The sequence below is a fragment of the Salmo salar genome, chromosome 18 (genome assembly GCF_965601325.2).
Source record: "Salmo salar chromosome 18, fSalSal1, whole genome shotgun sequence".
Taxonomy (NCBI): domain Eukaryota; kingdom Metazoa; phylum Chordata; class Actinopteri; order Salmoniformes; family Salmonidae; genus Salmo; species Salmo salar.
In genome coordinates, this window is record NC_138308.1 from 78,757,258 (window position 1) to 78,769,859 (window position 12,602).

Sequence of the window (12,602 nt, forward strand, 5' to 3'; positions counted from 1 at the left end):
GAAACCTGTGCTTTCTAGGAGTGCCTGCTTCGGCACTTAGATACTATTTTTAAGAATGTCTTGTTCATATTTTCACCACTGTCCTCAATCTGTGTACAGTTCAACCCTATTTTATTTGAGGGCTAGCCTATATTAAAATGATCATGAACCCCCTCACTTAGTGAGCGTAAGTATCTTTCTGTGAATTTGATGCCAGTAGGTTGAACTAAGCTGCAGTCCATTGAGCTGTTTTTAGACCGAGCTCTCGTTTTTAGTGTTTTAGATAAATACACACACTACCTCCCCGATATACTAGTTCTGTAATCCACTGACGTTTCTGATGATTATTCTAATCGTCTCGCTCACTTTGCCTTTATATACACACACACACACACACACACACACACACACACACACACACACACACACACACACACACACACACACACAATGTAGATAATTTATCTACTGTAGATTATAGGTGCCATCTTAGGATCATTACCAAATGTAATTGAGTTACACTCATTAAGTTTATGGCTTTTCCCACAGCAAACATACAGTTGAAGTCGGAAGTTCACACACACTTAGAGTGGAGTCATTAACTCGTTTTTCAACCACTCCACAAATTTCTTGTTAACAAACTATAGTATTGGCAAGTCGGTTAGGACATCTACTTTGTGCACAACACAAGTAATTTTTCCAACAATTGTTTACAGACAGATTAATTCACTATCACAATTCCAGTGGGTCAGAAGTGTACATACACTAAGTTGACTGTGCCATTAAACAGCTTGGACAATTCCAGAAAATGTCATGGCTTTAGAAGCTTCTGATAGGCTAATTGACATAATTTGAGTCAATTGGAGGTGTACCTGTGGATGTATTTCGAGGCCTAGCTTCAAACTCAGTGCTTCTTTGCTTGACATCAAAAGACATCAGCCAAGACCTCAGAAAATAAATTGTAGACCTCCACAAGTCTGGTTCATCCTTGGGAGCAATTTCCAAATGCCTGAAGGTACCACGTTCATCTGTACAGACAATAGTATGCAAGTATATACACCATGAGACCACGCAGCCGTCATACCGCTCAGGAAGGAGACGCGTTCTGTCTCCTAGAGATGAACATACTTTGGTGCGAAAAGTGCAAATCAATCCCAGAACAACAGCAAAGGACCTTGTGAAGATGCTGGAGAAAACCGGTACAAAAGTATCTATATCCACAGTAAAACGAGTCCTATATTGACATAACCTGAAAGGCCGCTCAGCAAGGAAGAAGCCACTGCTCCAAAACACGCCGTAAAAAGGTCAGACTACGGTGAGCAACTGCACATGGGGACAAAGATTGTACTTTTTGGAGAAATGTCCTCTGGTCTGATGAAACAAAAATAGAACTGTTTGGCCATAATGACCTTTTATGTTTGCAAGCCTCCCCCTTTTTCCTCGAATCTGAAGAACACCATCCCAACCGTGATGCACGGGGGTGGCAGCATCATGTTGTGGGGGTGCTTTGCTGCAGGAGGGACTGGTGCACTTCACAAAATAGATGGCATCATGAGGGAGGAGAATTATGTCAGACATCAGTCAGGAAGTTAAAGCTTGGTTGCAAATGGGTCTTCCAAATGGACATTGACCCCAAGCATCCTTCCAAAGTTGGAAAATTTGTGGGCGTAACTAAAAAAGCGCTTGCGAGCAAGGAGGCCTACAAACCTGACTCAGTTACACCAGCTCTGTCAGGAGGAATACGTCAAAATTCACCTAACTTCTTGTGGAAGGCTACCTGAAACGTTTGACCCAAGTTGAACAATTTAAAGGCAATGCTACCAAATACTAATTGAGTGTATGTAAACTTCTGACCCACTGGGAATGCGATGAAAGAAATAAAAGCTGAAATAAATCATTCTCTACTATTATTCTGACATTTCACATTCTGAAAATAAAGTGGTGATCCTAACTGACCTAAAACATCTTTTTATTTTTTATTTTTTTAACTAGGATAACATTTCAGGAAATGTGAAACTGAGTTTCAATGTATTTGGCTAAGGTGTATGTAAACTTCTGACTTCAACTGTACATTACTCCCTTTCTCTTTCCCTGGCCTTCACTGACTGTCACCATGAGATTTGTCTGTCAGGCAGCAGGACTATTAAGCCTTATGTTAGGGGTTGACACTCTTGGGTCTTGTCTCCTGTGTTTCTTAGTAGTTCTTTCATTAGAGTCTATGTTCTGGAAACACACACACACACTAGGGCTCTACACACTGACCTTTTTTTACAAGGAGCACGTGTGTCCCTAAGTTAAAATGTAGATGCCCACAGACATTTAGGAGCACAATGAAAAATACGAAATTCCCGGTCTCACAGCAAAATATTTCAGTGCATATGTGAGTAAAATGGCCGCACTGTAGAGCCCTGCACGCATGCAGATGCAAGAGAAAGTGTTAAGGGTAGTGGACTTGTTTCCTGTTATAAATCACATGACATGAAGAGGGAGTCAGCCGATGTTGTAGTCTTTTCAGGTTTCTCCAGTTTGTAAGATGGCTGACCGGTGTATGTTTGATTGTTTGGCCTCTCTCCCTGTCCCCCTAAAAAGCTGGCAACCAGAGAGACAGCTGCCCTTCAGTGACGTGCGGCTGCCGCCCCCAGCCGACTACCACAAGGACATCGGCGAGGGAGAGGAGGTTGAGGTACGCCAGGCTGTTCATGTCATGTCGCAGACCTCACTATCTCCCTCTAGGGTTGCAAAACCGAATCTAGAGAAGTTCCAGGAATCTTCCACCCCCCCCCCCCCCCCCCCCAGAAATCCCGGTTTTCCCCCAGTAAACTGTGATGTCATACATGGTCCCGTACCATACATTAATCCATATCACTATCAACGGTTTAGTTTGCTTCCTCCGCAATGATTCCAGTCATAGCTGGAGATTACTACCCATGCGGCAGTTCCCTGCTAGTCAAGGGATTACCCGGAGTCCTGTTCACCACGGCAGCGTGATGTAGAGGGAGATTAACCACGGTCCAATTTAGACATGATTAGCCAGCTAGGATTCCATTCATCACAGCAGCACTCATTATTGCCATTGAGACAAACTCATCTCATTGTCTATATTTATTTATATCTCCTACATTCACAATTATGACTTTCCTATAGGTTTTTCACACCTGAAAGTGATGGTTTATGTTACATAGATTTGTGAAGAAATATTCCCTCTTTTTGTAATTGCCCAGTTATTTTCCTCTCATTGCTCTGGTACCATCCTTGCTGTATGCGTCCCTAAGCAGGTATTAGGGTTGCAAAATTATGGGAACTTTCCCAGGTTTTCTAGAAATCTTGATTTGGAAGATTCCTGTATACAGGAGAAAATGGGCCTAAACAGGAAATCTAGATTATTATTTTTTTAACAAGGGACATAGTGGGATTTTGCATCCCTTGCAGGTATAAACTCTCTCTGTCCAGCTTTAATCATCTCTCCTCTCTACCCCTCCCCAGGTTTACTCCAGGGCCAACGAGCAGGAGCCATGTGGCTGGTGGCTGGCCCGGGTGAGAATGATGAAGGGAGAGGTGAGTCAGGGACTGGTGAGTTAGGGGTTGGGTGCACGCTGGGGCCGGCATGGGGTCGGTGCGGGGGCACGGTGTGTGTTCGTAAGGAGTCGAGTTTCACTCTAATGTGAACGGAGGCATGAAGAATAGCTCGATCTCAACCAATACTTTAGCTATTTAGTCCTCTTTTCAACATCAAGATCAGTCCAGGTCGCCATTTGGTGCACCCTCGTGTCATGTGCATGTTGTGTGATGAATCAGCTTTTTACACACCCTCCTCATCTACTATGGGATATCCCTCAGTCATTCCTTGGCTGGACCGACCGACAGCAGTCTAATGTAGGTTAATAGGGTCAGCTAAGGCAGCAGGAAGCGCATGGTGTGTTTAAAGCAGGCTGGCCCATACTGTAGGGCCACCCAGACTATATACAGATTCTAGATTCCATATTGACCCCTACACCTGACGCACTTCTGTAGATCAGAAAGCATTTGCTAGGTGCAATTATGGGGGAAGTTTCACCTAGTCTATGAGAAGGAACACTGAAGCAACTACCATTTGTTTTATACCTCTTCAATCCTCTCATCTTCAGGAGTGGCTAGGTGTTTTCTTCCTGAATCGGCCCCCTATTCCCTATATAGTGCACTACTTTTGACCAGAGCTCTATGGGAATCAAACAGGTACACTATGGGTCAGTAGGGTGATACTGAGGAGGCGTTAGTTATTGAGGCCTCGTGCTGTGTGACGCAAGATACGACAATTGCATTTGGATCCGTGATGAAGGCCTGTTGGAATGTCCGCTTTGTTTAGTGATGGTTTTAATACTGGCCTTAGAGCATGGTGTGTTCCATCTCTCTCTCCTCCCTCTTTCTCGCTCTCATTCTGAGTCAGAGTGGACTAGAAAAAGGACTTGGTTCATCAATCAAATGAATAAAACCTAAGCTGGATGAAATATTAAAGAGAAGTGCCATTTTTGATTTACTTTCCCTAAAACCCCTATTAATCTTCAATGTGATGGAGAAATAAGTTGTCTGTGGTATGAATGCAGTCTTGGTCTGTTTTAGATTTGTTGCGGTGTTTGCCCACTAGGTAGTTGGGTAGTATTAACGTGTCTAGCCTGACTGAATATAGCCCTCCCCTTACTATTTGGCCCATATATTCATATGGGTCTGTCTCTATTGATTAAATACTCTTCAGCACTACTTTTATTTCTCTTGCCATTTTTTCTTCTTCTGAGAACCCTTCTCTCTTTGAACCCTTCAGTTCTACGTCATCGAGTACGCAGCCTGCGATGCCACATACAACGAGATCGTCACGCACGAACGCATCCGGCCCGTCAACCCCAACAGCCCCTCCTCCCGAAACTCCTTCCACAAGGTCCCCATCGCTGTCCCAGAAGACCTCCGGGACATGTGAGTGTCTGACCCTGGCACTGCACTACACCAGCCTCACCACTGGTGGCGGCGTAGCACTGCACTACACCAGCCTCACCACTGGTGGCGCCGTAGCACTGCACTCAGACTGACCGTCTACGGGTGTTACTCCAGTTATCACTGGAGTATATTGCTTTGACATGAAATGGCAAACCTATTTCCTATTTAGTGCACTATTTTTTTTGACCGTTTTGTCTCGCGCAAGTCAAGGCCCGTGCAAGGCTACATATACTCACTTATAGAACGTAGTGCACTATGTAGGTTATAGGGTGCTATTTGTGAGGGGGTTCTTGTTACATTGAAATGTCATCTGAGCTTTGTCGTGTTTGGGCAGGCCAATGGCCTCTTTCTCAGTAGCTACATAGTGCGTTGTTATTGTTGTGAGTAACTGTGGATTCACCCAGAGTTTATTGTTGGACCAACAGCTGTGCGAACGACAACATCCACAAAGACTTCAGGAAAGCCATCGGAGCCAACTGTATCTTCTACAGTGCAGCCTCACACGAGCTCACCGTGCTGGTCAGTATCACAACAAATACTGCTTCCAGGGCCTGTATTCACTAAGCTTCTCAGAGTAGGAGTGCTGATCTAGGATCAATTTAGCCTTTTTAGGTAATTCATAAGGTTATATGGACTGGGGGCTTGATCCTATATCAGCACAACTACTCCGACATGTTTTTAATACGGACCCTAGTTTTGTCCTTTTTTTCCTGTAAAAGTAGCTTTCTCACGCTAATTCTCTCTTTCTCTAGTCAACGAACGAGACGTCAGTAAAGCGTGCTGCTCTCCTGAGCGACATGCACTTCCGCAGCATCCGTACCAAGCTCATGCTCATGTCCCGCAACGAAGAAGCCACTAAACACCTTGAGGTACAAATGCACATCATGTTCATTCAATTAAAATGTAACTTGGAGACCACCGTCAAAATGTCGAGACATACACCCTTTTCTCTTTGCACCCCCAGACCAGTAAGCAGCTGGCGTCAGCATACCAGGAGGAGGTGAAGGTAAGGGAAGACCTGATGGGTCTGGCCATCGGCTCCCACGGTGCCAACATCCAGCAGGCCAGGAAGGTGCCCGGCGTCACCGCCATCGAACTGGAGGAGGAGAGCTGCACCTTCAGGATCTACGGAGAGGTGTGTGTGGTCGTGTTTGTGCGTGTGTTTAGGTGAGAGAGGGGTCTTGGTGTGTGTCAGTCTTTGTCTCTATGTATAATGGCTCGTTTGCATTGCAGACTCCAGAAGCAGTCAAACTGGCCAGGGTTTTCCTGGAGTTCAAAGAAGACTACTTCCAGGTGCCCAGGAACCTCGTAGGTGAGTTAAAGCACCTACCCATGATTTAGTCAATCACAAAATGTCCTGTGAATGTATATATACATGTATTGAGAAACAATGATACGATCTCAATTGTGCCGTCTTTTATAATTTTAATATAAACCAGACTCGTCCAACTATTCCTTAGTCTCCAAATGTCCACCTTTTCTTCCCCCCCCCCCCCCCCCCCCTCCTCTCCTCTCCCAGGCAAAGTGATCGGCAAGAACGGAAAAGTCATCCAGGAGATCGTAGACAAGTCGGGTGTGGTTCGGGTCCGGATCGAGGGGGACAACGACAAAAAGCTTCCCCGGGAGGAGGTAGGCAGGCAGGGGGCTGGCAGAGAAGACACTGCCCCTAAACAAGAGGTGAATGGATCGCTGCGACCGCTCTAACAATAACCGTACCATGGTGTTAATTACCGCTTCTATGTTTTCACCGTCACCACCATCGTCTCTGTCAAAATTCTGATAGCTTTCCCAACATTTCCAGAGATTCTGGTTGGAAGATTTCTGGAATTAGGAGAGAATAAGCAGGAAATCCAGCAGTCCTTCAACTGGGATTTCTGTACAACCATAAGCTCTGTCTATAGGCTGCCAGTTGTCCCATTTCAGTTTCCACAGCATGTCTGTACTGTACGTCACCCGTTCTAGAGGGGTTGGCTGGGGTCTCTCATCGGTTGGTGTTTGTGTGTTGTTCAGTGTGCTTTCTTGTGATTGTGAGCGTACACGCAAGTTTTCTAAAATGTTTCCTTCAAAGAGAACCCTCTTTCATTCAGCGTATTTCTACGTCAACGTAAATACACCGGTTCTTTGGCCCTTGCGAAAATGTACAAATGTCCATGACTAAACAGCAGGACTCGCCCTCCTCAAATTCATGACGCGCTCTCCACTAGTAAGTCTGCTCTACCAGTCTACTGTCTTACATCCTCCTCTCCTCCTCCTCTCCAGGGCATGGTCCCCTTCGTCTTTGTGGGAACTAAGGAGAACATCAGCAATGCCCAGGCCCTGCTAGAGTACCATGTGGCCTACCTACAGGTGAGACACACAGGCAGAAACCTGTACAGAGACCACCAGACAAATAATAGGCACTCAGCCCTCTGCTCATGTCAATCAAACCTCGGATCCCTTTTTTACGATATCACTGTGGCCTGACAGACCCTTTAGGTTCCGTACTGTCAGCTACAGTGCCTTCAGAAAGTATTCACTCCTCTTTTTCCACATTTTGTTAAAGGCTGAATTGTATTAAATTGAGATTTAATGATGTCAAAGTGGATTTTTTTTTTGGAAATGTTTAGAAATTAATTGAAAATGGGAAGCTGAGATGTCTTGAGTCAATACATATTAAACCCCTTTTGTTATGGCTTAATACGTTAAATGGACTCTTTGCAATAGTGTTTAACATTTTTAATACCTCATCTCTGTACCGCACACGCAATTATCTGTAAGGTCCCTCATTCGAGCAGTGAATTTGAAACATTCAACCACGAAGACCAGGGAGGTTTTCAAATGTCTCGCAAAGGGCAGCTATTGGTAGATGGGTAAAAATAAAAAAAAGCAGATAATGAATGTCCCTTTGAGCATGGTGAAGTTATTAATTACATTTTGGATGGTGTATCAATACACCCAGTTACTACAAAGATACAGGCATCCTTCCTGACTCAGTTGCCGGAAATGAAGGAAACTGCTCAGGGATTTCACCATGAGGCCAATGCTGACTTTACAGCCATTAAAATCACTGTTTTAATGTGGGAGAACTGAGGTTTGGTCCACATTAGTCACTCCACAATACTAACCTAAATGACAGACTGAAAAGGAAGCCTGTACAGAATAAAATGTTCCAAAACATGCATCCTTTTGCAAAATTGCACTAAATTAAACTCAATGTCCTGGTATAAAACTTTATATTTGTGGCAAACACAACACATCACTGTGTACCACTCTTCATATTTTCAAGCATGGTGGTGGCTGCGATGTTATGGGTATGCTTGTCATCGGCAAGGACTACACTTTCTTTTGGGGGGGGATAAAAAAGCAACAGAATTAAGCTAAGCACAGGCAAAAACCTGGTTGTCTGCTTTCCAACAGACACTGGGAAACAAATTCACCTTTCAGGAGGACAATAACCTAAAACACAAGGCCAATGTACGCTGGGGTTGCTTACCAAGACGACATTATGTTCCTGAGTGGCATAATTTTGACTTAAATCACTTAAACCCAAGACTTCAAAATGGCTGTCAAGCAATGTTCAATAACCAACTTCACAGAGCTTGAATAATTTAAAGAATGTGGAAATATTGTACAATCCAGGTGTGCAAAGCTCTTAGACTTACCCAGAAAGACTCTCAGCTGTAATCGCTGCCAAAGGTGATTCTAATCTGTATTGATTTAGGGGTTTGAATACTTATGTAAATTCTGCTTCTGTATTTCATTTTCAATAAATTTGCAGGAATGTCTCAACATGTTTTCACTTTGTTATTATGGGGTATTGTGTGTAGCTCGAATTCAGGCTGTAACAGACCAATGCGGAGTACGTCGAGGGGGTATGAATACTTTCTCAAGGCACTGTATATGTTGACCCTATATGCCTCTGAATATCTAGAGTAAGCCTAGGCACTGAATAACTGGCCAATGGCCTGAATATACACGTATGGTAGGCGTTCCCTTACCCACAGTTCTAGGATCAAATTACCCTCCCCCATCATAACCTTAACCATAGAAGGAAATTAATATCTGACTCTGAATCAGGAGCAAGTTCTAATCTACCTACTTGTGAACATGTGGAAACTAGTGTCTTTCAATAGGTGATGTTCTGTGTACTGTACACTGTATGGGGACTTGTGGGGTGGGTGGGGGTGCCAGATCATTTCAGATTGGTCACCTATCCCCGTCCCCCCCAGTCCCCCCTCCATCCACCCTTCACCTCATGTGAAAGCTGCTGAGAGTAGCTCCGTTTCGCCCTTACCCTGTGTGCTTTTATAAATAGTCCCCTGCTCAGGGTTGGGAAGAGGGGGTAGCGGTGTAGATTACAGGTTATCTGGACCGTAGCCTCCCAAAATAACGCCTCTACCCATCCTTGCACCCCCTTGCTCCTTGTCAGCCACCTCCCTCAAGGGTCAGCTGTTCAGCAGCTGTTGCCTTCTGAAGTGACACCCTCAGCCACCTCACCTAACCAAAAGGCCCCAGTGAACTGCTGTCTGTGTACTTGATCCCCAGCCCTTACACTCCTAAACTGATCCGGCTACCCACAGTCTTGCCCACACTGCAGAACTGAAAAAGAGATGTCAGTCTAGAAAAGGCTTTTTTCCTTCTCCAGATACTGAAATTTCATGTCAAACTGTTGCAATATGGCCCATAGAACTCTCGTCAAAAGTAGTGCACAATATAGGGAATGTGATGCCATTTTGGGATGGGCCCTGTATGTTTCAAAATAAATGTTTGCCAGCCCACAGAGGTCCAGGCTCTTTGCCCACAAGATATTCTTTCCGTCTATGTTGTAATGAAAGAAGACGAGTAGGCGGCCAGTACTTTTCAATAAACTTCAGTGGACTATTAACAGGATATATTTACATAAGAATACATATGGGAGCAGTCAGTGCATCAGGACCCACAACTGCAACGCGTTTCAACTAGTCTTCCTCAGGCAGCATATGTTCTAACGTGCTCTGCCCTATAGGAATGTGTCTAGGATGTACACTAGCGTTCAAAAGTTTGGGGTCACTTAGAAATGTCCCTTTTTTTGAAAAAAACAAACAAATTTTTCTCCTTTCAAATAACATCAAATTGATCAGAAATACAGTGTAGACATGGTTAATGTTGTAAATGACTATTGTAGCTGGAAACAGCAGTTTCTTTTTTAATGGAATTTCTACACAGGCCCATTATCAGCAACCATCACCCCTGTGTTCCAGTGGCACGTTGTGTAAGCTAATCCAAGTTTATCATTATAAAAGGCTAATTGATCATTAGAAAACCCTTTTGCAATTATGTTAGCACAGCGGAAAACTGTTCTGATAAAAGAAGCAATAGAACTGTCCTTTCGACTGGTTGAGTATCTGGAGCATCAGCATTTGTGGGTTTGATTACAGGCTCAAAATGGCCAGAAACAAAGAACTTTCTTCTAAAACTCAGTCTATTATTGTTCTGAGAAATGAAGGCTATTCCATGCGAGAAATGTATAAGATCTTCAGTTTCTTGGCCAATGCCGTGTACTACTCCCTTCACAGAACAGCTCAAACTGGCTCTAAGCAGAAGTAGTGCACAATTGAGCAAGAGGACAAGTACATAAGTGTTAGTTTGAGAAACAGACGCCTCACAAGTCCTCAACTGGCAGCGTCATTAAATAGTACCTGCAAAATACCAGTCTCAACGTCAACAGTGAAGAGGCGACTCCGGGATGCTGTTCTTCTAGGTTGAGTTCCTCTATCCAGTGTCTGTTCTTTTTCCCATCTTAATCTTTTATTTTATTGGCCAGTCTGAGATATGGCTTTTTCTTTGCAACTCTGCCTAGAGAGTCGCCTCTTCACTGTTGATGTTGAGACTGGTGTTTTGCGGGTACTATTTCTTATTTCAAGATCTTCAGTTTCTTGGCAATTTCATTTCTCAGAAGAAGACAGTTTCAGAAAAGTTATTTTTCTAGCCATTTTGAATCTGTAATCGAACCAACCAATGCTGATGCTCCAGATACTTAACTAGTCTAAAGAAGGCCAGTTTTATTGCCTCCCGTTTTCAGCTGCGCTAACATAATTGCAAAAGGGTTTTCTAATGATCAATTTGCCTTTTTAAAATGATAAACTTGAATTAGCTAACACAACGTGCCATTGGAACACAAAAGTGATATTTGCTGGTAATGGGCCTGCGGTGACGGCGAGAGCGTCTCCTGAGGTCTACCTCTCCCACCCCCTCGCTGGCATCTGTGTCACCCTGCTCACTCTCACCCTCCAGCAGGGAGAACGGGTTGCTGTCTGGGTCTCTCAGCACGTGTGAATTTCTATGTAGAAATTCCATTAAAAACAATCTGTTGTTTCCAGCTACAATAGTCATTTACAACATGAACAATGTCTACACTGTATTTCTGATCAATTGGATTTTTTAATGGACAAAAAAAAGTGCTTTTTCAAACACAAGCGAATTTCTAAGTGACCCCAAACGGTAGTGTATGTTCAAACATGTACTCTGCCCAATAACATGTACTTCTGTCTAACAGGAAGTGGAGCAGCTGCGTCTGGAGCGGCTGCAGATTGACGAGCAGCTCCGTCAGATCGGGGTGGGTTATCGTGCTCCCCCTAGTCGGGTCGGGGGCACCGGCCCCGGGGACAGGGAGAAGGGCTACCTGACGGACGAGAGCAGCAACTCCACCAACCTCCACACCTCCCGCATCTATGGAGGCCGCGGCCGAGGACGCAGGCCCTCCAACAGCCAATACTCTGGATATGGTGACTAGACAACTCCTTTGATCCCTCTCTGTTTATGACAGATTCTGACTTAACAAACCTGGCATGCTTCTTATCGGAATAATTCAATTGCCTTTATGGGTTGTTGGTTCTGTGTGATATTAGTTGTTTGCAGGCTACACTCTGTCAATAGTCTTCAGGGACGATGATCTGGTTAAATTTTGAGCTTTGCTACAGTGAACACCAACCAGTCTGACTCTACTAGGAGAACACCCTTTCTCATGGGTTTGTTGATGAGTTGACTAGTACATACTTAGACAACCAGTAGAACATCCCACGTATGGTGGCAGGTAACAGCGTTCAGAGCGTTGGACTAGTAATCCCCGAGCCGACTAGGATGAAAAGTCGGTCGATCTGCCCTTGAGCAAGGATCTTAACCCTAATTGCTCCAGGGTCGCTGTCAATAATGACTGATCCCTGGCTGAGTGGAATATATACAAAAAAAAATCCTCCATTTTACACCACACACTGTACAGGTTACACACTTGTACATGTGTGAAACAGGACAAATATAAGCACCCTCTATCTGACATAGACCCCATCCCCCCCACATCTTCCTCTTTCCTCTTCTCTTTATCCTCTGTTTTTGCTCATCCCTTGTTCTATACCATTGTTTTTATGCTGTATGTTTCTGTCTATGTGTTACAGGTACCAACTCTGAGCAGTCCAACGCCTCTGAGTCTGAGGACCTCAATGAGCGTGACCAGCGGCCTCGGGGCGTGGGTGGAGATGAGCGGGGCTCCCGCCGGGGTGGCAGGGGCCGTGGATCCAACACCGGACGGGGTCGCGGAGGACCAGCCTCACGATCTTCCAACTCAATCAGCTCCGGTACAACACAGGGTTGTAGTCCAAGCTAGGGTTCTGGGTTGTATTCATTAAGCACCAAATGGAAGAAAA

The 12,602-nt window shown here is 44.6% G+C and overlaps 1 protein-coding gene across 4 annotated transcripts in view; it reads left to right on the forward strand.

The window, feature by feature from the left end:
- The window catches only part of LOC106577688 (FMR1 autosomal homolog 1), a 29,760-nt gene that overhangs the window by 13,465 nt on the left and 3,693 nt on the right, over nucleotides 1–12,602 (forward strand). The window contains exons 3-13 of one of the 4 annotated variants that reach the window (XM_014156011.3): nucleotides 2,569–2,662; nucleotides 3,463–3,549; nucleotides 4,775–4,923; nucleotides 5,370–5,463; nucleotides 5,697–5,813; nucleotides 5,909–6,079; nucleotides 6,178–6,256; nucleotides 6,464–6,621; nucleotides 7,204–7,290; nucleotides 11,459–11,687; nucleotides 12,354–12,533. In XM_014156011.3, coding sequence (XP_014011486.1) covers nucleotides 2,569–2,662; nucleotides 3,463–3,549; nucleotides 4,775–4,923; nucleotides 5,370–5,463; nucleotides 5,697–5,813; nucleotides 5,909–6,079; nucleotides 6,178–6,256; nucleotides 6,464–6,621; nucleotides 7,204–7,290; nucleotides 11,459–11,687; nucleotides 12,354–12,533 — 1,445 coding nt within the window. The remainder of the gene's footprint in view (nucleotides 1–2,568; nucleotides 2,663–3,462; nucleotides 3,550–4,774; nucleotides 4,924–5,369; nucleotides 5,464–5,696; nucleotides 5,814–5,908; nucleotides 6,080–6,177; nucleotides 6,257–6,463; nucleotides 6,622–7,203; nucleotides 7,291–11,458; nucleotides 11,688–12,353; nucleotides 12,534–12,602) is intronic. The other 3 variants (XM_014156013.3, XM_014156014.3, XM_014156012.3) reach the window with 3 other exon arrangements.